Source organism: Athene cunicularia, assembly GCF_003259725.1.
Source record: "Athene cunicularia isolate RWA chromosome 5 unlocalized genomic scaffold, athCun1 chr5_part1, whole genome shotgun sequence".
NCBI classification, from domain to species: Eukaryota; Metazoa; Chordata; class Aves; order Strigiformes; family Strigidae; genus Athene; species Athene cunicularia.
In genome coordinates, this window is record NW_020799101.1 from 44,802,231 (window position 1) to 44,829,844 (window position 27,614).

The window sequence follows — 27,614 nt, forward strand, 5'->3', positions numbered from 1 at the left end:
GGTCCCGGGAAGAAAACAGGAGTGGAGGGAGGTGTTTTGATATGAAGTAATGCTTCTCATTGTCCCATTCTGTGAAGCATTGGTTTTGTTATTGTTTGGATTAAAGCATGCTCTTGTTTTTCTTCCCCTAACAAGTCTTTTTTGCCTGTGACAGTTTTAATGGGTGAGAAAATCCCTCCCTGTCCTCATCCATTCCTGAGCCTTTTTGTTTAATCCTTTATCCTTCCCAGCGCTGAGTGGAAAGGAGTGGAAGGGCTGTGTGGTGCTCAGCTGCCCAGGACAAAAGTTCTCTGAGGGATGCCTCAAACTGGATGTGTTCAGTGCAGGAATTACAGGTGCACAGGTTTTTTACATCCCCCAGGCAATCTGCCACAGAAATGGTGCCACCTTGCCACTTACTAAGGTTTTAAGATACTTCTTGAGAAAAAATAACGTTATAAGAGAAAAAGTTTGTCTCATTTTTATGGACAAGTTCGCTATTTTGGCTGAAAAAATTCTTTCCAAGTCAACCTAAAGTAATAAGTATGGGAAATTAAGCTGAGTTGTTGATTCTCAACTTTTTCTTTTTACAGACAGCATCATCCCATGATCCTCTCTTCCTCAGCCTGTCCCTGAAACCTGGCTCCCCCTCTTCACTGTCCTCCACCTGCAGCTCCTGCTTCTTTCTCCCCTGTCACGGCCGCTCCAGTTTTAGCCAGACCCCTGTGAGCCCAGGCCCACCAGCCCAGCAAGTGCCGTGGTGCTCACGATGGCACCTCTCACTAGCTGGGGACTGGCCTGGAAGAGAAGGTATTCCACTACACAGTGTTAGCCAAACAAAGCCTGAGCATTGTTACTTTCATTAACTATAAGATCTATACATAAATTTATAAAATATAAATCACTTCAGGGGTGTGGTCACAGGCTGAGGACACTGGAGACATAAACATGCTGCAGATTTTCACTGTGATGTAAGTCACCGAAACCCGCATTTCGGCTTCCCAGTGAGGTGTGTGAGAAAAGTGCTGTTGTGACTTGGCCAAGGGCAGGCAAGTCAGCCTTGGGCCGCTTTAAAACGAAGGCTATAAAGATCAAAGTTAGGTTTGATAGGGAGGATGGGTTGCAATGAAGAACCCTCAGAAGCAAAGGAGCCAGCTGAAGGCAGAGGTGTGGTGAAGGCTGCGATGGGAGGGAGCAGGAGGAACAGCGGGGCCACGCAGGCTGGCCAAGAGCAGAACCAAGGCTGGAGTAACAAGAGTGAGGGACAGAGTCTGGGGCTGGTGACAAGGGTGGAAAACCCAGCAAGGGGCTGTAGGGCACACTGCCTGTGGGGCACATGGCATTAGTTCTCTTCAAACCTCGCTTAGGTCTTGACAAACACCCATTAATACCTGTGAGGGGCTCATGATAGAACACGGTTAATAGAAAGGATGTGTATTCAAAGCTCCTACCTCCTCAAATATCTCACTTTCCAACTTGCCTGACTTTTTATGAGCTGCAGTAAATCCCACAAAGCTTCTGCCCACTGCCATTAGGACAAAGTACTGACTAAAATGTATGCAGGCATTAACAGTCCTCACAGAAATATTTTATTCTCTATATCAAATTGTTTTAATTGTAAAGCGATAGCTGAAGTGAGAAGACAGCGTTTCAGTAGCATGTCACAGGGTAACAGCGTTTGGCTGTCATCACAACACTAACAATAAATGTAGTAACAAAACTCATTGTTTTGAGAGAGAACTGCAAAATGTTCCCTGACGAAAACTGCTATATTAAATTTCCCTTGTTTGGCCTGAGGGGCGTCAGAAGGGATGTCAGCTTTTCCCAGTGCTGTTACTGACGTCTTGGGACACGGCGATACGAGGATACAAGATAAAAATGCGGTTCAGACAACTGGAGACCAGTGATTGCACAAAACCCAGCTGTTTAAAGAATCAAACTGTACTTTTATCAAATTAAGAGACTGACTGCTTTGAATATTCCTGCTGGTACAGGTTGCTACCACTTGGAGTAAAATTAACCTCTAACCTCCCATGGATTTAACTGTCGAGGTATTACTATGTCCAGTTGTTACGCTCCCACCTGCTTCTCCCAAAGAATGGAGGAGCCTGCATCTTGTGGGCCCCCCTCCTTCCCAAGCCCCCCCAGCTATTCTGAGCTGAAGGCACGCCATGCCAGGGGGGCAGGCTGCCTCCTCTCTTTGGCACAGTGCAGAGACCCAGCACGGATGTACCTCCGGAAAGCAGGATACTGTGAACCAGGGGAGTTCTGCAGCCTAACAAACCAGGCACCACGCTGGGACTGTGGGTTGTATATCTAAGCCAGTACACCCGCTGGCAAGTCACAGAATCACAGAATCATCAGCGTTGGAAAAGACCTTGAAATCACCCAGTCCAACCATCAACCTCACACTGATCGTTCTCAACTCCACCAGATCACTCAGCACTGGGTCATGTCTTTGTTGGGTCCTGCTTCATCTTTTGCTCTCTGCCTCAGCTCTTCAGGGCAAGAAGTCACCCTTGCAGCCCTCCCTAACAATGGCAAGGGTCCGATGGCCAGCGACAAGTCACAGCCACGACTCTGCCATCCCACCCAGTGGTGGGGCTCTTCCTAGCCTGTGGGTTCTTCCAAGTGGCCTGTTTTCTGCTCTTTTCTGCTTTAAGAGATCGTGCTTGGCCAGCTTACCTGCCAAGCCCTGGCTGCCCTGGCACAAGGGCATTACTGGAGACGCACACCCAGGGGCACAGGACTGCCACCAGGAATTGTGAGATGAGCTGTAACATCAACCCACTCTTCAGCATGGATCTGTGAGGCATCTCCACCGTGGGATGAGAGAGACAGTATGAGTAACACCCTCCTGTGAACAGCAAAGCAGCTGCACACACAGCTATAGGCAGGAACAACTTTCAGTTGAGCATCATCCTGGATCCAGTGAGCACTGTCTGGACGATCCCCTGTGATGTGAAGACTCTGTTCTAAGTCTTGTTCAGCCAGCAAAACCTCCTGCATGAACAGAACAAAGTTTTTGTTCCTGTTGTGAAACCTAAATCGAATGATTTGGGGCATGCAATGGACCTCCTTGCTCCTTATTCTGCTTAAAATCATTCAATATTGCAGAAAGCTGGGGACGAGTCTCTTGAACCAAGGAACCAGCACCAGGACAAGAGGAAATGGCCTCAAGCTGTGCTAGGGCAGGGTCAGGCTGGCTCTTAGGAAGTATTTCTTTGCAGAAGGGGCTGTTGGGCGCTGGAATGGGCTGCCCAGGGCAGGGGGGGAGTCCCCATCCCTGGAGGGGTTGAAGAGTCGGGTTGACCCAGCGCTGAGGGATCTGGTGGAGTTGGGAATGGTCAGTGTGGGGTTCATGGTTGGACTGGAGGAGCTTCAAGGGCTTTTCCAACTGAGATGATTCTGGGATTCTGTAACACAGACCCCACTTTCTTTACCTAAAACAAGGCCTCCTAGCTCTCCCACAACATGCCTTCCCAGCGTGAACCACCAAAGACCTGCCAGCTATACTGCTCTTCAAGGGAGCTTGTAATGACTCCACAAAGCCATGCTGAGCATTACACAGAAGAATGAGGTAAAGCAAATAGGGCAATGGGGGGAGAAAGCACACATCTGTTGTCTTGCCAAAGGAATGGCCCTCTGGGAAGGGCCAGTGTTCCTATAGCCAACGGCTGCTGAGCCCCTACAGAACCCTCACAAGTCGCTCTCTGGCACGCCAAGAAGAGATGATACCCGCAAGATCTCAGCAGAAGTTAGGCGCAGAGAGGACAGGCCAACAAGCTCCAGTTTAAACAAATAGCCCCAGTTGCTATGGAAACCTCAAGGATGGAAAAGAAGCACTTTGAAAACAAAACATAGTGAGGCAGATTTCATATCCACGCTGAAAAGGTTTATGACCAGAAAAGGCAAAGTGGGTGTTAAATGCTTTTTTAGCTAAGTCAGTAGGAGCAGTGCTTGGAAGGGAGGCATTATGGATTTGCAGCCCCTACCGTAGCTCTTCTCTCCCAAACCCCAGGAGAACAGTCTTCTCTGCTTTGCCAATATTACGGTACGAAAATTCTGGTTTCTTAACCTCTTCCTGGCACCCAATCTCCTTCTACATTACTACTGTAGCTATAAATTACTAAGCCCATCAGTCACAACAAGTAGAAAATACATAGCTAGAATTAATCTGACACAGGAGGAACAAAATTATCTATGGCTTTAAAACTAATAAAAATGGAAAATCCTGACTAGGGTTTTCTTTCCCTTAAAAAAACAAATAAATACAGCAGAGGAATGAAGGAACTTTGCTATGGATTTTAAATAGCATGTGCTCAGATCAACCTGGTGTGACCCAACAGCGCAGTGTTCAATCAGATATACTCCCACCTCATCAGGAGTTTGTGCTTGAATATTCAAGTGTTCTGTGATTAAATGATCACTGCAAGTAGCATGGAGACAGAGCGATTCCTGCCACCAGTATAGTTAACTAATACTGTTATTGTTTATATAGGTGTTAAATAAATGAATGGTTAGATATTGTTGATGGAACCAGTGCCCTTTTGTTCAGGACAGCTCCATCCTGCGCGTTCCCTCAGGGTGGCAGGCGCTGCCCATCCTCACCAAAGACAGCTTCCATTCAGCTGCTCCTTAGCATCAAGCCTGAGGGCCATTATATTTTGGAAAAGCTGATGGTTATTTTGGAAAAGAGAATCTTAACTGAGGTAACGAGTTGATTCAAACTGTTTGAAAGCCACAGACAATGAACGGTTTTGAGGAATGCAATTTTTCAGCTGTTCTAGGAAGAGACACACATACTCTGCTGAAAAATAACATTTCAGAATGAAGAAACGGGAAAAAAGTAAACCCACAGTTTATATCTTCTGCATAAAAACAATCGTCACATCTGCAGCACAGAGCATATGAGAGGTAACTAGACATAAATGTGAACAAAGGGAAATGGGAGAGGGGAAAGGAAAAGGCAACAGAGGCAGTTTGGGAGACACAGGAAGAATACAGGGAATATGGAAACCAAAATTCAGAGGTGCTCTGTAGGCAATGCAGCTCTCAGCATCTGCTCCACCACCTTGTACAGACAGACTGCTCCGTGCTGTGTCTGGTGGGAACAGCAGAACCAAAACCCCAGGCAACGCCCCACCCCCAATCCTCTCCATACCTTTGCTTTCAGATAAACAGTGTATTTTACTTTAAATTAATGTAATGTATTCTGAGTTTAAACCTTTTTCAAGAAGCTTTCTGGATGGGAATATTGTACTGTCAAAACAGTGTTACGAAGGCAAAGCCTTGTAACTGGAAAATAAAGCTTTTGGGTAGCATTATTAGAAATATTTTTTTTAAAAACCATATAACTAGGGGTAAGGTTCCTCCAGCTATCTTTAAGTTAAAGAATGGAACCTAACTACATATTTAGCATGCTGAATATGTTACCCTCTGCACCTGACTCCAACAGCAGAAATGGCTGCAGAGTCGCACTAGAAATTTTCCAGTTGCCCAGGTCTCCACTGAAAAAAATCTTTAGGTGCCATAAGACCACCACCAGGTTCAAGACTTCTCAAACCTCACTTTTGCACACATACATTTTGAGAACTGTAAGAGTGCTTGCAGCATTCAGGAACAAATTTCTACCTACAGGAAAAATGTTCCTGAGGGAAGATCTCCTGAGGAGATGTGGGCTGGAATCTCCTCTGCTCTAAGCCATTTCCTGCTGTCCGGGCAGGCAGGAGGTTGCAATCCGCTGCCACCTGGCTAGGTGACTTTATTGGGAGGAGGTGGGGGGAGGAAGGAAGGACCCACCAGTTCCCAGCTGACAAAGAAACTTGACCTCTATTGCCAACTGTTCCCCTTGCAGCCAGGGCACTCGGGACAGGGGGAGGAACGATGCCACGTGCCTTCTCCCCACTGTCAACCAGATTTGGATATAAGCAGCAGCACAGTTGACACATGGGAGAGAGCAGAACATAGTAGACACCAGCACAAAAGGGTATCACCCCAAGAGAGCTCCGTGGGATACAGCATTTCCCTTATAAATAATTTGATTGTTGGGAAGGAAATCTTGTTCTTCTCCTAGATCAAAGGAAGTAAAGAAACAAATCCACAATTTGCTACCATTCTAAACTAAAACTGAGAAATTAAGTGAAAAACTGTTCTTCCGTAACAGTATCACCCTCCAGGGCCCCACCATCAGTTAGGCGCCACAGCTTCACTGAATTCAAATGAGTTGCAATTTCTGTAGGCTGAGATTTGGGGGTTTAGAAGTTTCTGTCTAGTCCCCATCTCCTGCTCTTCTTGTAGCATGACTGCTCCTAACACAGCGTAAATAAATGTAGCCTGTTATGAACTGTTGCCTTGTTAGAATACCTGGAGAAATTAGCACTGCCCCTTGGGTAAGGAAAACCACTCTCTGTCAGGATGGCCAAACCTGGGCACACACACAGGGGCGTGTACAAAGCTCCAGCTATCCAAACAAAGTAAACGTGAAAGTAAACATGACTCCTTCTAGACTAATCCTCAGGAGATACATTACAGAGCCCATATCTCAGATTCAAATGCAAGGAATTAACATTACAAATATCCCCAAAACGTATTTCTATAAACTGGAGTGAAAGTGAAGACATCATTCGATAATAAAGTAGGTTTTCTAACAACATTCATTCATTTTAGAAGAATAAACTATTTCAAAAGCTGTATGGTGCTTTAGGTAGAGAAGCTGCTTCTAGAGTTGTCTGATATAGAAAGAAAATGATTCTGATCCATTTCAGAGCACAGGGATTGAAACGGCTCAACAGTCTGTCCTTTAGGTCATCAATAACATTAAAACATAGGCACAACTGGCTATTAATAACTCGTCAGATCTCATTAAATAAGAATTTTAAGCTACAGCAAATGCTAGCTAAGAAAAGAGAGCCACTTTCTAAACACCAACTTATTCTTGCACTGAAAAGGGATGCTAGCTTGCTTAACAACGTTAACATGTTACAAGGTATACTCTATTTACACATGCTTAAATCCTACTTCAGGCAGACATGCCAAATGCATGCTTTGATCCAGCACAGTGGATGCCGTTTAGCTGCAGTGAGAACTTGGACCACACTGACAGCACACCTGATGGAGCATCCACCCAGTTCCCACCAGCACAGTGGCTCCTCCCATCAGGCAAGACCGACCAGGGCTAGCAAACTTGACAGAATTCCAGCAAGTCAACCTAGAATCAGGTCTGAGCTGCTGACTGCTTCTTTGTAACAGCAGAGGTTGGAGAGAAAAGCCTCCGAGTAATAGTGTGACCAGGTGGCCAAGAAGGCCAATGGCATCCTGGCTCGTATCAGCAATAGCGTGGCCAGCAGGGACAGGGAAGGGATCTGACCCCTGTACTTGGCACTGGTGAGGCCGCCCCTTGGTAAGTGGGTTCAGTTTTGGGCCCCTCACTCCAAAAAGGCCATTGAATGACTCGAGCGTGTCCAGAGAAGGGCAACAGAGCTGGTGCAGGGTCTGGAGTACAGGTCTGATGGGGAGCAGCTAAGGGAATTGGGGGGGTTTACTCTGGAGAAGAGGAGGCTGAGGGGAGACCTCATCGCCCTCTACAGCTCCCTGAAAGGAGGGTGCAGAGAGGGGGGATGAGTCTCTTGAGCCAAGGAACTAGCGCCAGGACAAGAGGGAATGGCCTCAAGCTGCACCAGGGCAGTTAGACTGGCTCTGAGGAAGGATTTCTTTGCAGAAGGGGTTGTTGGGCATTGGAATGGGCTGCTCAGGGCAGGGGGGGAATCCCCATCCCTGGAGGGGTTGAAGAGTCGGGTTGACCCAGCGCTGAGGGATCTGGTGGAGTTGGGAAGGGTCAGCGTGAGGTTCATGGTTGGACTGGAGTAGCTTCAAGGTCTTTTCCAACCAATGTGATTCTGTGATATTCTTTAATGCAACATGCACTGGCCAGGGAGCAGTAGCATCACAGTCAGTACTGCACCTGGTGCTACTATACTCTACTTAGCATAACTTTGCAACTGACTTACATTGTGATTTCAGTAATTGGGGTCCAAATCTCTGGACCAGATCTTCCGGGTATCAAATCTGGCAGTACAAGTCTAGTTTTTAGAGATGCTGACACTCCTGTCTCACCCAAAATCACCGGATGCTACAACTTCATTGTGTTAAAACCAAAAAAGAAACCAAGAATTTATTAGCAAATTACAAAAGTAACGTTTTTTATCTCTTTGTGTCTATTTTCCTGCCTATGACACAGAGGTAATGCATTTAAGCCAGCAGGGATGGAGGACTGATAATACTCAAGCAATGAGCAGCTTTGACCTGGCTGATAAGGCTTGTGCCTAAGGCGTCTCTATTGCTTGCCTTGTCTGTCTTCTAGACACAGATAAACAGTTAGGATAAAGTCTGACCACAGAGTGCGTAGCAGAAGGGAGCCTTGACCCTCTGTTCTGCTAGACATTAGTATCATTCAAGTAGTTATACAAACAATGAAACTGATTGCTTCATTGGAAAAGACTTTGCAACCTACAAATGAAAAGCAATGTACTACCCCTTGGTGAAATGAGTAATCCTCGGTGATCATCATGAAGTGCAGCTTTCTCCTTTCTGCACACACAGCACACACACAGCTGGCTTTACATAGAAGAATCCTGTCTTGTCATTACTTAGAACACAGATCACTACTTGGGGGGAAAAGCAGAGACAAGAAAAATAACTGCTCACTGAATCTTTCCGCTCCCATTGGTGCCTCTCAGATCTTCCATGTGCCTTGTGTTCTTTTAAGAATGATCACATTTTTTTCACACTTAAAGCCTGTTATTTAGTATCATCTAATAGTGTATCATTTCTGAAAACAAAACAGCACTGTCCACATAACACAGGCAGTTTCTGATTGTCAATCTTCATAACATCAATTCTTTTCCCCATCAGGTATTTCACAGAACTCTGTTCCTTTAAGGCTTCCTTTAAATCTGTAGCAATTCACAGGCTCTGGATCTGCTGTGGGTTTATATCCAGCAATGTCTAAAGTGCCTCTTCACTTCCAAACTCCATCAGGTTCTGGATAAATTATCCTAAAGGTCAAGTTTATCCGTGCATCTCTAGAATGATATTCCTTAGGCACTCGATGCTGTAAGTGGCATTAGGAGGAAAAAAAAAAAAAGAAAGAAAGAAAGAAAAAAAGCATGAGCTTGTGTATTTAAAATACAAGTAACCAAACAACATAAAAAAACCTTAATTTGCTGTGATGGCTTTTTATTACCATTTCTAAATATTTAGGTAAGGCAAAAAATTCATGTTCAGACTGTTCAGGATCACTGAAAACAAAAGATCTTTTGTAGATTACTGTAGACTTGTTAAATTAAGTTGCAACTTTTTTATATTCCAAGTTCATAAATTGATTTTGCTCTTCCAGCTGCAGGCTGCAGCTTTCATTGCTGAACTTTAATGCTGGAACATCTGAGTTGATTCCTATTACATCACTTAGCACTTGAAAGAAAACCCATTGTTTCTGTGGGTGCTTTGAAATTCTGCAGCAGAAAGCAGTATTAATGCACTGGGAAACAACTGTATCACTGCAAGCAGAATGTGCCATACCTTTATGGGAGTGCCTTGTGCATATTTAGAAAACCGTACAGCTGAAATGCTGGGGTTTCGACCCCAAGCCCCAAATTAAGGCTGACACATGGGTGATTCCCACAGCCCTTCCCAAAGGGGGGGTGAGTTTACCTTTAGGCTTCCCTCCAGGGTGGGGCCAGCCTGGCAGACAGAGCCATTGGGTAAATGAGCCCCAGGTGTCTGCACTAAGTAAACAAAGGTCAGGTGTCCCACTGAGGGATAAAAGCTGGGACCCCTTGCAGGAGGGGCAGTGTCTGTTTGTGAGGTGGATACACTGTGCAGAGTTCTCTGTTTGGGAAGGACCTCCTGTCTCCCTGGGACTGGGCTCCAGTCAGGTCTGGCCTTTGTAAATGTGGGCTCTGTAGAGATTTATTACATGGCCTTCTTGGTCTTATGTATTTAGCTTGTTGACCCTGTTGTCTCCCATCCCTTCTATGGGAGACTGCATTTCACCATTTATTCCACTCATTGTTGGTTGTGGGGTGTTGTTGTTGGGGTCAGTGGAATTGATGTTGATTATGTATAACCTGACTTGTTTGTACCCCCAGTGCTCACCCGTGTACTGACCCTTTTGTATCAAATACAGTTTGGTTATTGGTTCATCTTTATGCTGGCTGTTTCCTTCATACTAGGCCTGATAATTGGAAAAACAACTGCAAGGAAAGCACACAAACAGTGTCAAGAAGTTCTTACCTGCCAATCCTCCTGGGTAGCTCCTTCCATCAGCAGCAGAGTCCCATGATCAAGGGGGATCTTTAGTCTTTCCACGTAAGTGTAATCTCCATTCTCTTCCTAAAAAGAGACAGTAGATACTGAAGAAACAGGCATGTGCACCTGGTGGAAAACCCATCCTCATAAAAAGTGTGAGGGCAGAGGAGGAAAGTTAAGCTCTTTCAAGATCAAGAAGTCTAACTAAACTTCTCTCATTACCATATTTCCTAAAGAGTTCAGGAGTATTTCAGGGATGAAAGAAGATATTATGTCTCACTGCCTGTATGACACAGGTAAAGTTCAGCAAGTTCCTACATCTAGTGCAAAATTCTGGAGTGAGGCTGCAAACCTTTTGGAATCATCCACTCCTGAAATAAACACTTCTGCCTGGAGACATTCTGCCATAGCCACCCCGATTCCAACAGTTAACTACTTCATCAAAAATACACATCTTCCTTCTATTCTGACTTTATCTTGTTTTGCATGTTACATGTTGGTATGTATTATCTGCTGGATGAAGGACTTTTCCTATCAAAAGAAAAATTTGCCTTTTCCGATAGTACGTTATAAAACAAGTTGTCTTAAACTTTATCATTACTAAGCAAAACAGACTGCTAAACTAGAAGAGAAATAATTTGTGAACTTTTGTTAGGCCTTCAGATTACATGTAACTTTTTTAAAGCACGAATACAGCAAACAGACATAGTAACACCACAGTATTAGTCTCACATATGCCACATCAGTGGGACTAGCACCTTTCCAGTGTTTCACACTATTCCTTCCGATTTTGAATCAGAATAATACAGTACTAAGTCAAATTATTCAGGGAAGTTTATTACGCCAACACAGTTCTCATTGTCAGTCATGACAGTTAACATCCTCATGAAATCATATGATGTGTGACATGAACTATCTTCCAGAATGTCATGTGGGCAGGTATTCTAACGCTCTATGTAGTCCTTTGATATTGTCTGATTTTAGCTTTAAAGAGCTGCAGGAAAAAATGCTGCAAACCTTGAACAACTTCCACTTAACATCTTGCTTTCATGTTGGCACTTTGATTATTTTGTTAACGTTGAAATGTGAGTAGGAAAACCGGGATGTCCCCTAAATACAGAATGGCAATATATATTTTGCAGTTTATAGCCCTCTATTGCCAAGTTTGTAAGCTGTCTAGGAAAAGTGGAGAGTAAGTCTCTGAAATGAGGAATTCTGGAAAGTTTCAGATAGGAAATCACCTACAAAATACAGGGATTACTTTAGAGAGAGGGGGAGTTGGAGAAGTATTTTAATTGGTGTTGAAAGGGAGGGGAATTAAGGTCTTATTTTTAAGTTATAGAAAGCCATAGATAGCTTGAAAGTGTAAAGTGAATAATAAATGTCCTCCGCTGGAAAAAGACTATGACAGGTTCTCAGTTTCTACATTGTACAAGTACAGGGCTAGCCTTGTTCTGAGTGTACTGCATATAGCAAACAGCCTGAATGCACATTTCTTATTGTATCATTGACTCTAGAAGCAGAGATGCTGGCTTTTATCCAAAGAGATCACTAACTCAGTTGTTTGTTGTTGAAAGAAAAGTCAGAGATCACAATCACTACAAAGAGATGAAAAAAAAAACCACTAAGGCCAGGTCTGAGCTTCTAAAGCATCACACTGTTCTTGTACAGGACCATACATCCTAGACAGCTGTTAAACAAATGCTTCAGATTTTCTGTTTTTTTAATTAGTTAGACAGTACCTTCTCTTCCAGTGTTTAGGAGGAGGCAATGCTCAGTTATTTCAGACCCAGCTGAAAGGAGGAGTTACTCCAGACTCAACAAAACCTGCTACTACCAGAGCCACATTTGTCACATTTGTCTTGTAAAATGAAACTGTACCTTGGAGAGGGAAGGAAAAAAAAATAAAGAAGGAGAAGAGCAGTCACAATTTATGTCACTTGTAAGAAGCAGATCGCAAAGAAGCTGGAAACAATACAGGACAACTGAGACTGGGAAAATGGAATTATCACACTAAGATTTGACCCAGCCTGAGGTGCAGGTATAGTTACCTCACACTGACAAAAGTCCCACATTTCTGAAACACAAATGTTACAAGATCTTCAGGCTTCAGCTGTCCGTTGAGTTATTAAGGAAAACTAACAGGGCTCTGCACCCATGACAGTTAGAAGAAAACATTAACAGGTCATAAAAAGGCAGACTAGTCTTCTGAGAGACATTTATAAAGACTCAGTAGCTCTCATCCCACACATTTTAATGCTTTTATAAAAACCCCTCACATTTTCAAAAATCTTAACTAACTTCCTTGAAGCTTAATTGTGAAGTGGCCTAACTCAATGCAGGTTTGTCTTTTTTTAAAGTTCATGGCTTGCTGAAAAACAAAAAATAATGAGGTAAAGTATCAACTACTAGGAAAATTATGTCCTGGACTTAAAGTTCAATTTTCCAAAGAACACCTGGGAGTGTGTGTATGTGTATAAAAAAGACGCACAGAAAGACAACTGCAAATCCTCTAAAACGCAAAAGAGCTTGGTTGGGATCAAATCAATTCGTGGTATAGAAAGCATCACTTGCTGTAAGTGACTATTTGTGTGCACCACTGAAACTTTCTGTTCCTGCCTGGGACCAGAAGTCACAGTGTGACAGAACAAGGTTGTGCAATAGTGCTGCTGCAGCTGGCAGCACTGGCTGGCAATTCTGGATTTGTGTAGTTTTTGGAGATACCTAAGAGCCCAAGGCACTCAGAAGCACCTGCAATATGTATTCTCTGTAAGGACAATGCAAACCATATTTTTAAGCTTCTAGAATTATTATCCATTTATCTTGCTCTATTAAAAGTATGGTGTAATGCCAAAAATGTTCTCTTAAACTTCAGCAGAAACAAGATAAAAATTTCAAATACCAGTATTATAAACATGACTGCTGATGAAAAGCAGAGAAATACCATTGCATGGCTGTTTTCTATTTCACAGGATTACATCATTTCACTTTGTGGATGGACTTATTTTTATCTCTTGCTCATCTTGATTAAAAAGCAATTATTCTTAGGTAAATGATTTAGGAGAAAACAGCCTCTTGGCTTAGAAAAGCCAGTAGGTAGAAGAAGCAGCAGTTATTTTTTGTTTTACATGGGACATCTCTGAGCTTAGTTTTACTTAGAAAAAGAGATTTTTATGTCAGTTGGTTTTGAAGAGCCAGCAAAGTTAGACAGTTAGACAGTTTTTGCTGTCTTACATGTCATTACTAACACTGTCCACCAAATCTCGTTTCAGAATCTTGTATCTCTAGAGCTGATGTTAAGACATACAGAAAACTCAGTAGGATTTCAGAGGTCAAGAATTTTATGAAGGAAATTTATTCTTGACATCTAAGGAGGAAAAGACTTTTAAAAAATACTGATAACAAACAAGGAAAGAAACGCATCAGGTGTCTTTTATATGCCCACTTTGTAACTTTACATATGTATGACAAAACCAGCTGCTTCCAAGAACAGGTCTAGTAAAGCAACAGTTCTGCTTCTTAGTATATTAGAATTTTAATAATCTTGAGTTGCACATTTAATACAAGCCCTGCACTGTCCCAGTACACTGGCTAAAACTTTTTTTTATCCTTTATTCAAGTAACTACAGTTAATAAGTTAGCAAAGTTCAGCATGAATTGATGGGAAGCTGCAAAAATAAAATCTGTAAGTATTCCTGGACCCCATCAAGGTTTTTTCTTTAAAACCTTATCAAAATTATAAGAAATAGATCTAGTATGTATCAAGGTTTTTTTCTTAAAACGGTATCAAAATCAAAAAGTTAAGAAAGAGAAAAGTATATATATATAAATATCACCTAAGTTTGTTCGTTAAGTCTCAGGTGAGTTTATTGAGATAGCAGTAGGAAATGGGTTATGGATAGTGTGGAAGCATCTTCTATTATAAGGAAAAGTGAATAGAAACATCCTGTATAAGAACGCATAAATAATAACGCAGTTATACATGCACATGATGCAAAATTATTTTCAGAGGCTAAAGTCAGCAGCCTTGATGGAGAATGCTGGCTTCTAGACTTCTGCTTTACCTATTTACCTATTACAAAGGGAATTATCTCCACAAAACTTCTAATTTGGGATTTTTTCAGACTTCCATCTTGCTTGTATCCCTCTTTTCCAGTTTACTCTTCTACCACCAGCTGTGCAAACACCCTCCTCCACCACAAAGCAGTCTCATCTATCAACACTTCTGCATTTTTACCTGTTTATTCTTACTCTGACAAAATCCCCACTGCAGCTCTTCAGTAAGACCGAGTATCAGTTATATTGCCCTTTCCCCACATAATCCACTTGACTGCCTACATAGGACTATCTTTAAACTCCCTCAGCCTTTCTGCAGCTGACCTAGCAGACTGCAAGTGAGGCAGCTCTAAAGCACTTGCATCTTCTTCTCTGCTCGTCTATAGCTGCTCAAGTCCTGCCATTACTGGTGGACAACACCACCTCCTCCTCTGCAGCCACTGCTGTCTGCAAGTCTCCTCCATGCAAATCTGAAAGTTCGATCCTCCTCATCCTGATCCAAGCCTCTGCTTCTACTGTGTTCTATATAATCCCATATTCATATGCAGTTAGGCCTGTTAGGACATGAAGGGTTATTTTTTCTGCTTTTTACAAAAAGTACTAGGCGATCTTTAACTTCTGCTAGAACAGCTACTCAAGGACGACAGAATGAAAGGTTTTAGTGTTTCATTTGAAGGACAGACCCACCCAAAGGCAGATTCTGAGAACACCACGAACATCCTGCTATTATCTAACAGGCGCATGAAGCTCCCTCCCTTCCCCAGCACCCCTCGGTTTCCTTGGTTACAGATGGAAGAAGAGCAACCTGGCAGACAGCTTTCCACCTCTTTCCAACTCCTTCCACAGCTCACACAGCAGTTCCTTGGCCAACTACACCCAGCCAGTCCCCATGGCACCCAGGCCTCTGCTACAGAGCACCTCCCAGCGGGACGTGAGAGCTTAGGGGGATGTTAAATCACCCTTCACCCTTTAACTAGCATTTCACACTCAGCTTCCAGAAAGACTTAACTGGATAACCTGGCACCGTCTCACTGAGTTGAGCAGTAATAAGCAGTAGTAAAAACAGTAGTGAGACTGTATCAGAAAGACCCATCTATCACAGCAAAATCAGTTCCTTTAGAGTAGGACGATTAAGTCAAAATCAAGTGGGACAGGGGCCTTGAGGCTGTGTGGAGAACAGGAGGTGGTCACGGTGGTGCAGAGGTGACAGTTACACTGCAGGCAAGCGTGAGAGTACTTGTTGACTAAACCAATAAATTGTGTGTGAATTGTGTATGAATCACAGCTCTAAAACAAAGTGTTCGCCTCTTGGTTTCAGTGTAGGAAGGAGCTACAACGATGTGGGGGAACAAGGAGGCAAGAAAAAGTTTAAGAAATTTACTGGAACTAGAAGCAGAAAATAAAAGAAACCAGATCACTCCACTGCAGACTTTGAACTACCAAGTAGGCATCCAAAAAACCCTAGAAACCATTTAAAGCAAAGGCAAAATACCAGCTACAACCACACAACTGGTCCAAATAAACAGAAAAGGGAGTATTTAGAAGAAAGAATGCTTAAAAAGAAAAATGCCAGCGGGTAAAGGAAAACAATTTCTGGCATCATGTTAATTTCCATGAAAAGTCTCCTTAATTCCAGTGGGGAATTTACTCCTGAAATGTATTTGTAACTTTTTACATGCACTGTGCTGAAATCTGAGTAAGAATGATTTCTACTTATCCACAAGGGATACTTGTGGATTCAGATTCAAACAGGCTATGCATGTCTCTACACTCCTTCATCATCTACTTTATGATGAACACTTACCCATCCATTACAATACTCACCAAAAAAGAAAAACAGAGGACTGAACCTTTCCCTCCCCTCACCCTTGAACAATTTTCAGGAAAAAAAAAAACACCACTGGCACCTAAATAACTTTTTTTTTTCCCCCCAAGTTAAAATGCAGAGTGACAGAATAGCCTGTACAAATGTCACCAAATTCCTACCAGACAAATGTCAAAATTCACACAAACATGCACAAAAAAGCCAACCCACCAACATTACTGGTCATCTTTGCAGTTAGAGAAATAGGATTTTATTCTCTAATCATTTTATCCACATTTCATGATACAATATGGAAAATATTTGTACAGATACTAACCTGAAGTCTCTGATCTAGTATTCTCTCAACAGCACTACAAGATGTTACCTGACTTGCAGTACATACTGTACCCACTACATGATCACACACAGGCAACTGCTTTAGGTTGGGTTTTTTTTCCCAGTATCATTTATCCACAGCAAGCTTCTACCACAGTATTTCTCATCTTGTATTTTCATGACATCTTTCCATCCTCCATCTCAAAATACATAAAAGCACTCACAAGAACAGAGGGAAATGAAAGCCTTTGAAACTCTAGAATCTGAAATACCAGAATGTTGGCCCTCAAAGGGGTTTAATTTTGGGAGGAAAAGGATTTATTTTTTCTACCTCCTCAGTGAAGACTAACTGGGAAACCCGATGCACTGATACTGGCAGATTACAAACCAGGGAGAGCCCGAATGCCTGTCATGACTGTTAATCCCTTTTCTCTAGACTGCATTCCTCTTCCTGAAACTTGATTTTGAACAAAGTAATGATCAGATAACTACAATCAACTTTAACTTGCTCTTAATGAAAGAGAGAATGCTACATTACAATAGAGTATGAAAATTACTTCTTTGGTGGTACAGCCTGAAGGGTTGTAATTTCCATCAGAGACTCTTGTAACTCCCACTTGGCAAAGCATCTAGTGTCATAGGATGCTCTCAGAAAAACTGCAGGCTTTGGGAATACGCAAAGAATATGTAATGTCTGCCATATAATTATTAAGTACGAGTTCCCTTAGGCATACGATGCAGTTAATAGCAACTTATTCAAAGATCACTCTGCACATGGGGATCATACTTTAGAAACAGGTATGTCACATTTGCTAAAGGAATACACTTCATAGGTAGCAAAACTCAGCAAGAGTCAAAAATATCAGGTCAGAGGCACTGAAGAAAAAAAATGGGGACAGTTGGGGACAGCTTGAGGAATACATCTGTAGAAAATCATCCATCTCAGGAAGAAAACAGGGAAGAAATCGTGCAGCACAGATCAAAGAAGATGGCCAATTACGAATGGCACAGACTGAACTTCCCCCTTTGCTCATAGTGGGTGTCTTTTCAGAAAATAGAAAACAGAGCAAAAAGACATCTTGCTTAAGAACTGGGTTTGATTTTTAAGAGGGAAACTGCAAAGTTTATACTGAAATCTAAGTGGCTTGGATTCTGACCCATCGAAGTGGAACACACGCACTTCTAGAAAGGAATCCAAGCACCCTTTACCGTTTCGCAGAGGAATGAACTTTCCAGCTAACATTTTGTTATCATCACAGCATCAAAGATACGTACGCATGCTATGCCCACTCATATAATGCACTGGTCATGTGATCTCATGCTTGAGGCCCAGGATTAATTTGCTTCAGACAACAAAGAATTTACAAATTGGAGAACTGGTGAAAAAGACAGATTATTTATTTGTTTTCTGGTTCAAATTCTGACCTTTGCTGTTCACGACTAGGTGACCCAAGGTGACTTCTGATGAGCAGACTTCAGTATGTCAGCATACAGTTTTCTACTAGACTGATAATCATCACCTTTGTTTTCTGCACTACTTATTTAGAATAAATAGCAATATAAGTAGATGGCAAACTTCTTCCCAAAGTTCCCAAAGACTACCCATGCAGAAACGATATCTGAAGCAGGATACCCTAAAATGAGGCCTGTGTTCTCAACACAAGAACGTGAAATTCTTTTACTTGGATAAATACGAATTGCAAAATTTAAACTGGCTTGTAAACACAGCATTCCTGAGTACAGCATTTTATCTAGAAAGAGAATTCACTACTGAATCACCAACTAATTCCTGAAAGGATGTTCCACACACGCCTCCTTATCAAAGTAAAGATCTCTGTTTAGTCTGTGAAGTATGATGTGACAGCCTGGTATTTTATAAAAAAGAAATGAGCTCCTTCCCTCTGTTCACTGTCCCTCTATCCGAACACACACAAATCAAAATGTAAACATTCTTAGGAGTATTTTTACTTACAAGAGCAGTCAGAGCTACTCTTCATCCTACATACACTATGCATTATACAATGTTTGCCCAAGTTTAAGAAAATGGTATCAACTCTTCGGTTCATTTACACAGTGAAAGTCCCCTTCCACCATCACTGATTCCATTTTAAGTAATGGGAAAGGCCCTTATTTGGGCAGAAGAGGGCCCAGATTGTGATTTCACTGCAGCACCACACTGCCGCACATTAGAGCGGTCCCATTCTCATCCTCAAGATGTCACATTCCGTGCAACAGATTTCTTGATCCCTATGCTTACTCGGCAGAAGTGTAAGAGTTGGGCTTTCATTTACTACTAAACACTTTTAGTAGTTTAGTAGTAAACACTTTTGTAGTTTTCTAGACAGAGGGAGAATACTAAACACAGTAGTAACTACAGGACTCTCTCAGTGTGATATGAACACTCACCGGGGAGGGTTTCTTCCTCATCTCAAAGGTCCGGGTAGCACCAAAGCTGAGCGAGGCAATGATGGGATTTTTTCCCAGTGATGGTTCATCGTCACTGTGCCAGTCTACACTGTCCTTCTCATTTCGATAGAGGTTGCAGAGAAGAGAGTTGAAGGTGTAGCCAGTGAACTCTTCAATGCGTTCCTTTAGCATGGTCAGCAGAGGATGCCACTGCATCAGCACAGCAGGAGGAGGGTAAATACAAGGAAAGCAGGCCAGCAGCAGAGAGCATAAGACACAAGGGGAAAACTACTAAGAAACAAAATACACTGCACTTTAATCACAATAAACTTGAAATCAAACAAATGCCTCTGAACCATTCTGATTATATTTTTAGTAAGGCTGAGGAATGGGCTTTCTGAGAAATATGTGTATGTTACCTATTGGTCAATACTAAATCATCTCTTCAATGTGTGAAGCCAGTCTGGTTTTCATACTAATGTAGCCAGCCTTCCCAATTAACTGAAAGTAAACTCACAGAGTAAAATCTGCTTGAACTGACCATAGATAAACATTGAGAGTTCTTAACTAAGACAAGAAGTGTGCGACTTCTCCCACACATACCTGTCTCTGGCTAAGCTAGAGGAGTTTAATGCACGGGTCTGGTAACATCTGAATTACCTGGCCATTGCTGGTGGGCATAGTGCACCCAGAAAGCTGCAATCCATGACTAAATGATACGATCTCAATTGTCTGCAGCTGATGACACAGGAGACAAGGGCAGGCCTAACACTGGGCCTAACACTGTCACAGTGTGGCTCTCTCTCCCTGCTCTGTTAGTACAGCTTGTTGAGCCCAACTCACCACCTCCTGGGGTTTTGACTTCGACACCATAACATCTCAGTGGTTCACAAAACCAGTGTCATAGGCTCTGAGTTTCGTCCTTGCCCTTGCTAACATCTGGCCAAGCCCACAACCCATGGCAGCTCTGCACACTCCATTACAACTCGATCCAGTGAATCGTTATTTAATACTGTAAACTTACATCATGACTTTTATCTGTCAGAGTGCTTTTAAGAACTATGTAAGTATCTAAAACCAAAAAAGCCAAAGCAATGTAGGCCAGAATTTTTTGTTCATTATATAAGCAGAAACACAGATCAAGAGAGGATAAAAAACTGATTCCAAATCTCCCAGTGTATCATTGGCAGAAGAAGGAGCAGACAGCAGCAATTATCTCCTAGTATCCACCTCTAATAATCGAGTCTGCACCACCTTCTTTCTATGCTTACCCATATTTAAAGGGTTTTTAACCTATTGGCTAGACTACAGGAGCCTTCACATACCATCTTTCTCTATTAGGGCTATTTCTAGCTAAGTCATTCCTTCAATGACTAAGCATCATATGAATAATTAATTATACATAAACATAGCTTGCAGCTGTGGGACATGTAGGGAAATCAGGAATACCACCCAAAAAAAAAAGCTATAGCTTGTAACTGTCTGAATGTGCAGTATGTGCAGGACTTATAATGCAATGACAGAACAGTCCAACAAGAGTTACTGAAAGCACTTTTGAGTGACCAACTAGGACTGGATTCCTGTGACTCCTACAACAGAATATTTATTACTAAAAATGTTACCATATGGAGAATTTTACAAGTGAGAGGCAACCCCACTACAAACCTGCAGAAGTGGAAGTAGCTGTTGAAACATTACTGTGTCACCAACTACATCACTGCTTACAAAGAAACGTTTTTCTAATACTAGAATTTATTTAGGCACGAGCACTGTATTATACGTAGCAGTGCTGCAATCACACCCAGTCTTAACGAACAAAAAGGAGGCGCACAAAGCTAATTACTCATACAGATCAGGCATTCAAGGCAGGTAATTGGTTTTGGCCAAGCTGTGCACTAAGTTATATTTTACTCAGGATATTTTTGCGATATAAATCCTACTCTACAGGTAAGGACTGTGCTCCTTACACCACCCACTGCTTCTTCTAGGCTGCAGGAACTCCCACCCACAAAGCTGAGTGCAATGTCCGAGTGTCCGTGTGCAGGCTACCCGTGTATCTGCCTACAGGCAGTTTCCAGCCCGCGGTGAGGCTTGCTCCCAGATATGCAAGTTGGCCAGTGCATCGCACCTTCTGCTGGAGTTTCCTTCTCTCAGTAAGAAGAAGAATTATTCAGGGTTAAAAGATAGGATCAGCATGCATGGCTGCTTTAGGCCTTGTACATCTCGGATGAGAAGAGCAAGCCAGTGGCCCAGTGAATGCTAACTCTGAACTTTACCCAAACTGAACTGAAACTGTGAATTCAGGGTATACAGGCTTTATCCAACCTCTGAGCAGCAGTGGCTTCCACAACAGGCAATTCTGAACAGGATTTACATCATTAATGTGGAGCAGAATGATTTTGCAGGGGCACTTCCAATCCTTAAAGCCATTCAGCTTTCAAAGAAGTCCATTTAAAATAACATTCCACGAATGAGTGAAGAAAAAAGTCTGGTTTTCCACCACAAACTCCACAGGTTATGGAAATTTTGAACTATGGTATTTTTGAGACTACAAAATCTTCACAACTTATCATGTTAAATACTGCCTTTCCTCTTTCCCCAAACAGCTTTGCTAGGAGGTACCCGCCTCCAGCAGCAGTTCTGGCACCTGGGACACTTCTCTCTCATGCTATCCAGCCTTCAACAGTCACAATTAATTCATGGTTCAGAACACTGCAGCCTACTGCCATGGAAATGTCAAAGAAAGCAATACCAAGAGACAGGCTGATGGGACAACAGGCTGGAAGACACAGAGAGAATGAACATGAACAAAATGTCAACGAGTCACTCAGAAGTTTTTTTTAACCCTTCCAAAATAGCGTGGGCAATTCCATCCTACAATCTGGAGTTGCTGGGCAGGCAGGTTGTGTGTGAGAATTTTATAGCATCCACGCAGGAATCAGCAATATGCCTAAACTCTCATTTAAGCAGTACTGAATCTAAGTGCTGCTGAAAGTAACTATTTCAGAAATTGATATTACTGTATCTTTACAACAAAAAACTCAGTATGACTATGTACACTACAAACTCCCCTATAAAGATGCATAGAATAAGTCACACAGAATAATTCAGGGTTTTGTCCAAAGCTACAGTGACCCAAAAGCAGAACTTTAAACTCCAAAGTGATCATTTCCTTTTGCCAATGTTTAACAAATAAATCATGCTCCTCTCAGTCAATCCACTCATAATGCTTGTTTTATGAAGTTGTCCACACTCCACTAGAATCCACTGCTGATCACAAATGAAATGCTGATTGATACTCTAGATAAAAATAGAGGATAGATGGAATCTTTGTCTCTCAATCTCTGCAAAGGATTTCTCTGTAGATAATAGCAAAAGAAAACTGTAAGCACGTACATACATTTGGGTTTGGCTGCATTGTTATCCTGGAGTATGTGTAAGGAAGTTCCCCATACCAGGAGGTAAGCCTTGGTTCCTCAAAAGATACTTCTAAAAAAAGAAAAACAGGAAGACTTTCTCAGTTGCCTTATCAAAGGGCTTGAAAATGGAAAGGTGATGCAATTCTGTCAAGAAACATGATCAAAAAGGGACTGTCCACTCACCTGAAGTTAAATAGCAGCCCCTTAAAATCCTCAGCCTTATCTAATGAACTCAAGTGAAGGAATGAGATTATTCCAAAGCAGGCCTGTCTCCACAAGAGGAATTACCTTGCCAAAATCTTGGAACCACATTAATTTTCTCAGCCCTATGCCAGACAGGGTAGGGACCAGACAAGTTAAAGATAGCAAAATTAAACTGAAATTTTACTTATAATTCTGGCTTGTTTTATATTCTCCTAGTTCTAGTGCCTAATATGCTGATGTAAGTTGCAAGATGTATCCACTGAAAAGGATGAAATGGAAAGGGCTGCAGCATCAAAGCGACAACACAGAAGCAGAATGTAGCAAGGCTGGACAAGCAGTATTTTGTCAAGTATGTGTATGCTCTGTGTTGCAATACAAACGTCAAGTTAAAAGTACTTTCAACTTCTGAAAAGACTATCTTGGTAGCTATTTCTCATGCTTGACAGATAACATTCTCCATTATATGGTACCTTTATAGCAAGCCAATAAACAGAGATGCTGAAGACATTTTCCAGCCCTGTCCAGTAACCACTCCGATATATTATCTTACATCCGTTTCTGACTGAAGAAAGATTTAGCTAGAACAGGTGCCCCTTAGCGAACAAACCCAGAATAGCAGTCTGTTCACTTAACTGCATATTGGAACTAACAAGCAAAGACAAGGGAAAAGAAACATGCTCTGCTGGGATTTTAAGTGAGAGAGGCAAAAAACATTCCTGGTGACAGAAACCTCAAAGAAGAGAGTTTTTGAAGCATCACTGGGAGACAGTATGAAGGGATGGAAGCACAGACTTAATCTAAAAAAAAAGAGTGGGAAAACACTGGAGATGACAGGGGAAGCAGTTAAGTGCAAAGATTTTTAAGACAGGCAGTTTTAATTTGGAAAGATCTCATTTCACTGTCAAAAGGAACATGGTGATAGAGACTGAAAAATAAGCAGCAGTACTCTTCATATATACATGGAAAGCCTGAAAAGAAATGTGAAGGAGTGATAATATGTAAAATGAACAACCACGATTAACAATACATGGATTTTGGTATGGAAATAACCTGGGAATGACCTGAAAAGTTGGTCTACACACTCCTTACCCTGTCTGATGTGAGTTCGTTGACCCCAGGGTATGTCTTGGAGGAGTTGTTCAAACATCCAGTCTGCTTGTTCTGAGTCAATAAAGCCAGGAATCAAATGAATCCTAGGTAAGAAAAAGAAAAGATGGAAGGAATATACACTTCTACATATGCTTCAATGAAATACTCTAATTTCCAGGATTCCCAAAGGAGCTAAGAATGGCTGTAATGCATCAGACCAAAAGTCAAATCCCAGTATCCTATTTCTGACCACAGCCAAAAGCAGGTGGGAGGGAAGGAACAGAAGGCAGCAGGAGCTCCTGATGAGTCTTACCCTCACCAAACACGTCCAATTGTCTTTTAAAACCTATAAAAACATATGATATCAACAATATCCTATGAGTCCCAAAATCAGCCATATATTGTGTGAAAAATGGCATACTTGTGCTTGTTATTAACTTCACATCTGATAGATAGCCCTGATTATGGTACTACAATCCACATAAGTAAATAATTGCCCTTTATTCACCACCATGTCATTCAGAATTTGATAGCCCTTTATCACTACTGCCATTCGAGCCTCTCTTTTCCAAGCACAAGAACCCTAGAGTGTTTAACTTCTCCTATTTTTTCATTTCCATATGTACAATTTATATTTTGACTGTACTAACAGCAGCCTTCAGAAATTCCAGCCACTCTAGTGGGCTACAGAGCAGGAATGCTCTTCACAAGAGTTTACTCTCACAAGTATTCAGTGCTTCAAAGACATCACAGTAAGAACATATAGTAAAGGTACTAAAGAAGAGGCAAAATCTGATTATTAACTTTTTAGAAATGTATCTATTCTGGCAACATATTGTGAAAACAGACTCAAAAAAATGACAGAATAACCCAGCTGGCTGTGTATCCTTTCTCTTTCCAGCTGGTGAAAGCTTTTACTTTTCAAATTGGTATAAAAATTTATTTGCAGCTTTAGAAGAAAGTAAGATGAAAGCTTGGAAATGTACAAGGAATTAATATGTCATTGGCATTTTTCCCACTATTAATAAAATCTATCAAATTCAGAAGAAAAGGATTAGTATTGATATTGCAGCTAAAACAGCAAAGTAAAATAAAGTACATTTTAGCTAATAGGAATCGCAGAACAAGTAGGTTTTGTTTTGAAGTGTCCTGAAGCTGAAGTAATTAAGGCACAGCAAGTAAGCAAAAGGGACAACCCTAAAGTTACCAAATATGCCTACAGTTAAATGCTTTTATTAGATTAATTTAAAACAAGTCCAATTTACAGCTAAGTTTTTGGCAGCTCCAAACTATACAACACAGACATCACACGTGCTGACACAGGAATACTGATCCCAATTTCTAGCAGCAACTTACACTGGATTGTGAAACAAACAGACATAGCCCCTTCTCCTTGTTCCAGACAAGAACACTAGATGCAGTATGCAGATGTTAAGAGGTTCACTTTTCTTCTCTTCAGTGCTGCTCAGAGAATTCAGGCCTGCGTAAGTCTCTGCTACCTGATACTCAAAAGTATTTCCAGAAGTACTTGAAACAGAAGATACACAGGAAGGACAACGTGCACCTGCTAGACTCAAAGCACTCTGCAGAGACCAAACTTCAGAGAGCTGAGTATCACCGTGTCATTCAGCAATAACAAATAACAACTTTCATCCACTTACCTAGAAACGCCAGTCGGTGCTTTGCTGAGTTCATACACACCAGGCTTGCTGAGGATGTAGAAAGGAAAGAATTATCAGATGGACAAACAACAAGAAATTATCTTAGGCTAAGCAGCAGGGACTAGAATTGCTCTAAGCCTGGACTAGGGAAAGTTTTCTTTAAAAGACAAAATAGAAAAAAGAAAGCAATAACGTTCTGGAGATGTCAGAGTAAAGCAGCAAGGGGGGCTGCAGAAGCAAATGAGTTTTTGTGTACTTCCTGCCTCTCACTCTCATTTTACCAAAGGCTCAATGCACAGTTTTAGGGTTCTAGAGGTAAGTAAAAGAGGGATGTCATGGGGAATCTAAAGAAGACAACCACACAAGGCTGCACCCTGATCACTATGTTGGCATTTATAGGCACAATGAATAAGAAAATTCTACGAAGAGAACTGAACCAAATTTAATTTTCAAAATCTGTAACTTCACCCTGCATCATCATACCTTGCCACACTCCATGCCAAAGTTATTCTGAGACAATCTCCATTTTAACGCAAAGGGGAAGCGATCTACGAATAACTAGCTTCACTATGACACTTGCTAGCAGCTGGTTTTTGAAGGAAGTGCTTCCTGAGTTGCCATACCAGCCATATTCCTGGGTAACAGCAAGTAATTTCCAGCATAGTTCACACAGGGACTGTTCTAGGAATATGTACATTGCTAACCAAAGGAGACACATCTGAAATACTGCTGATCCACAGTGTCCAATTGTTCGTTCTTCCTGGCTCTTACAGCTACACCAAAGCTATAAAAACTAGTTAACACAGACTTGGACTCTCCTGATTATAAATTCAGTTCAGGATAAAAGGGCTGAAAGTCCACATTTTCTACTGATATTTCTTCCAAAGGCTTGGCAGTTGTATGTGGAGAAGGAACTCTGTTTCAGAGATTCCCACTGACCAGCAAGACAGACAAACCGCAGGGAGGACAGTTAAGTCAGCAGTGTACTCACTCTATCACACCTGCCTCAGGAACTCTGCGCTCCACCTGAAAGGTAACAACATGGCAAATATTAACACATTTAAGTACCTGGCACACTCTAGCCAAACAGAACTGATTGCCATCTCTGTTGACCCTATACAGCCACATACTGATATGGCAGTGGGAAAAATATACCTCTGAAAAACTGGTAAGCAGTAACAACTTACCCACTCTCTCCATGCCCCAGAAACTCTCAAATGCAGTTGTCACTGCAAGGTGGTTTTTAACAATCAACTGCCCCCTAAAGGACATTAATTTCTAAATTATTTGGATTATTACAATACTTGCTATTTATCAACCACAACCAAAAATTCTTATCCTTGCATTTGGAAGTGAAAATCTACAACTATAGGAGGGATGAACAAATCCAGGCCCCAGACAATGAGAAAAACACAAAGCAGAACAGACAGAGCAGGAGTTCACACTTTAAAGTTGTCTGCACATCTTGAGATAGCTGGGTTTTGTTAAAACAAAACCCAAGCACAGTAGTTTAATCCAGCCTGGATTATCATTCTGGTTGTCTCAGGGATTTATGCTTCTCTTCTCCAAGTTGAGCAGAGGCCTGAGATGCAAGGAGGTAGAGTTGAACAAGCAAGAGGGTCAAAATATAGTACTATATAGACACCAGGGCTCTGCCACAGAGAAAAGACAATCTTCCCAGACCATCTCTAATCCTTCCAAGCCAAGAATACAGTCTTTTGAACACTTTTGGCTTAGAAAGAAGAGTTCAAGAATTTTTTTCCCAGGCAAGGAACTGCCCTCCCACTGCACAGAGCACAATGTCCTTCATCTGCTGATGGGAGGTAAAGCAAAGTCTATAAAACAAATCCCATGCTCTTCCACCTATAACAAGTAAGACAGATATGCAAACTAAGGGAAAAAACAAGAGCTCAAATCATGCTTAGGACACTGCATCTTTCTAAATGTTTAGAACATACTCTTTTGGCTCTTTGAAAAAAAAGTAGTTATAAACATATATGTAATGAATACTCAAAGCTAATCAGAGAGACTGTAACTTTCTGCTTGTTGTATATGCAAGGCAGTTGCAAACTCTGCTTGGTAAAAGACCAGAGTTCAGCTCAGCTGAGTTCTTAATTTGCTTTTTAAACATGAGACTACAATCTCAAAGTCTGATAATTTTTATAATTTGATAATAAAAGATGAGCTTCTGCTAGTTACCATGTAATTTTTACCTCGGATGGCTTTTCAAAGACAAATTGCTTTTGAGTGTGAGGTAGATCCTTCCTCATCCATGCTGGTCTGGTGCCTGCCGGTGCAGGGTTCCTGGCCACAGGTGCCTTAGGTGCTAAAGCAGAAAGAGAAAACAAAACA

The 27,614-nt window shown here is 41.8% G+C and overlaps 1 protein-coding gene across 2 annotated transcripts; it reads right to left on the bottom strand.

The window, feature by feature from the left end:
* Positions 1-7,792: 7,792 nt before the first annotated feature.
* On the bottom strand, positions 7,793-27,614 carry ALKBH3 (alkB homolog 3, alpha-ketoglutaratedependent dioxygenase). 2 transcript variants are annotated; one of them, XM_026849602.1, is made up of 8 exons: positions 27,476-27,614; positions 26,254-26,288; positions 25,263-25,310; positions 23,602-23,705; positions 22,290-22,378; positions 18,890-19,099; positions 10,273-10,371; positions 7,793-9,091 (listed from the first exon to the last, which is right to left on the bottom strand). In XM_026849602.1, exons 1-8 carry the CDS (start codon positions 27,530-27,532, stop codon positions 8,999-9,001), a joined length of 735 nt encoding a protein of 244 aa, XP_026705403.1. In that variant the 5' UTR covers positions 27,533-27,614; the 3' UTR covers positions 7,793-8,998. The 2 variants fall into 2 exon arrangements, with proteins under 2 accessions (XP_026705403.1, XP_026705404.1); XM_026849603.1 differs by having other exon boundaries at positions 27,462-27,576.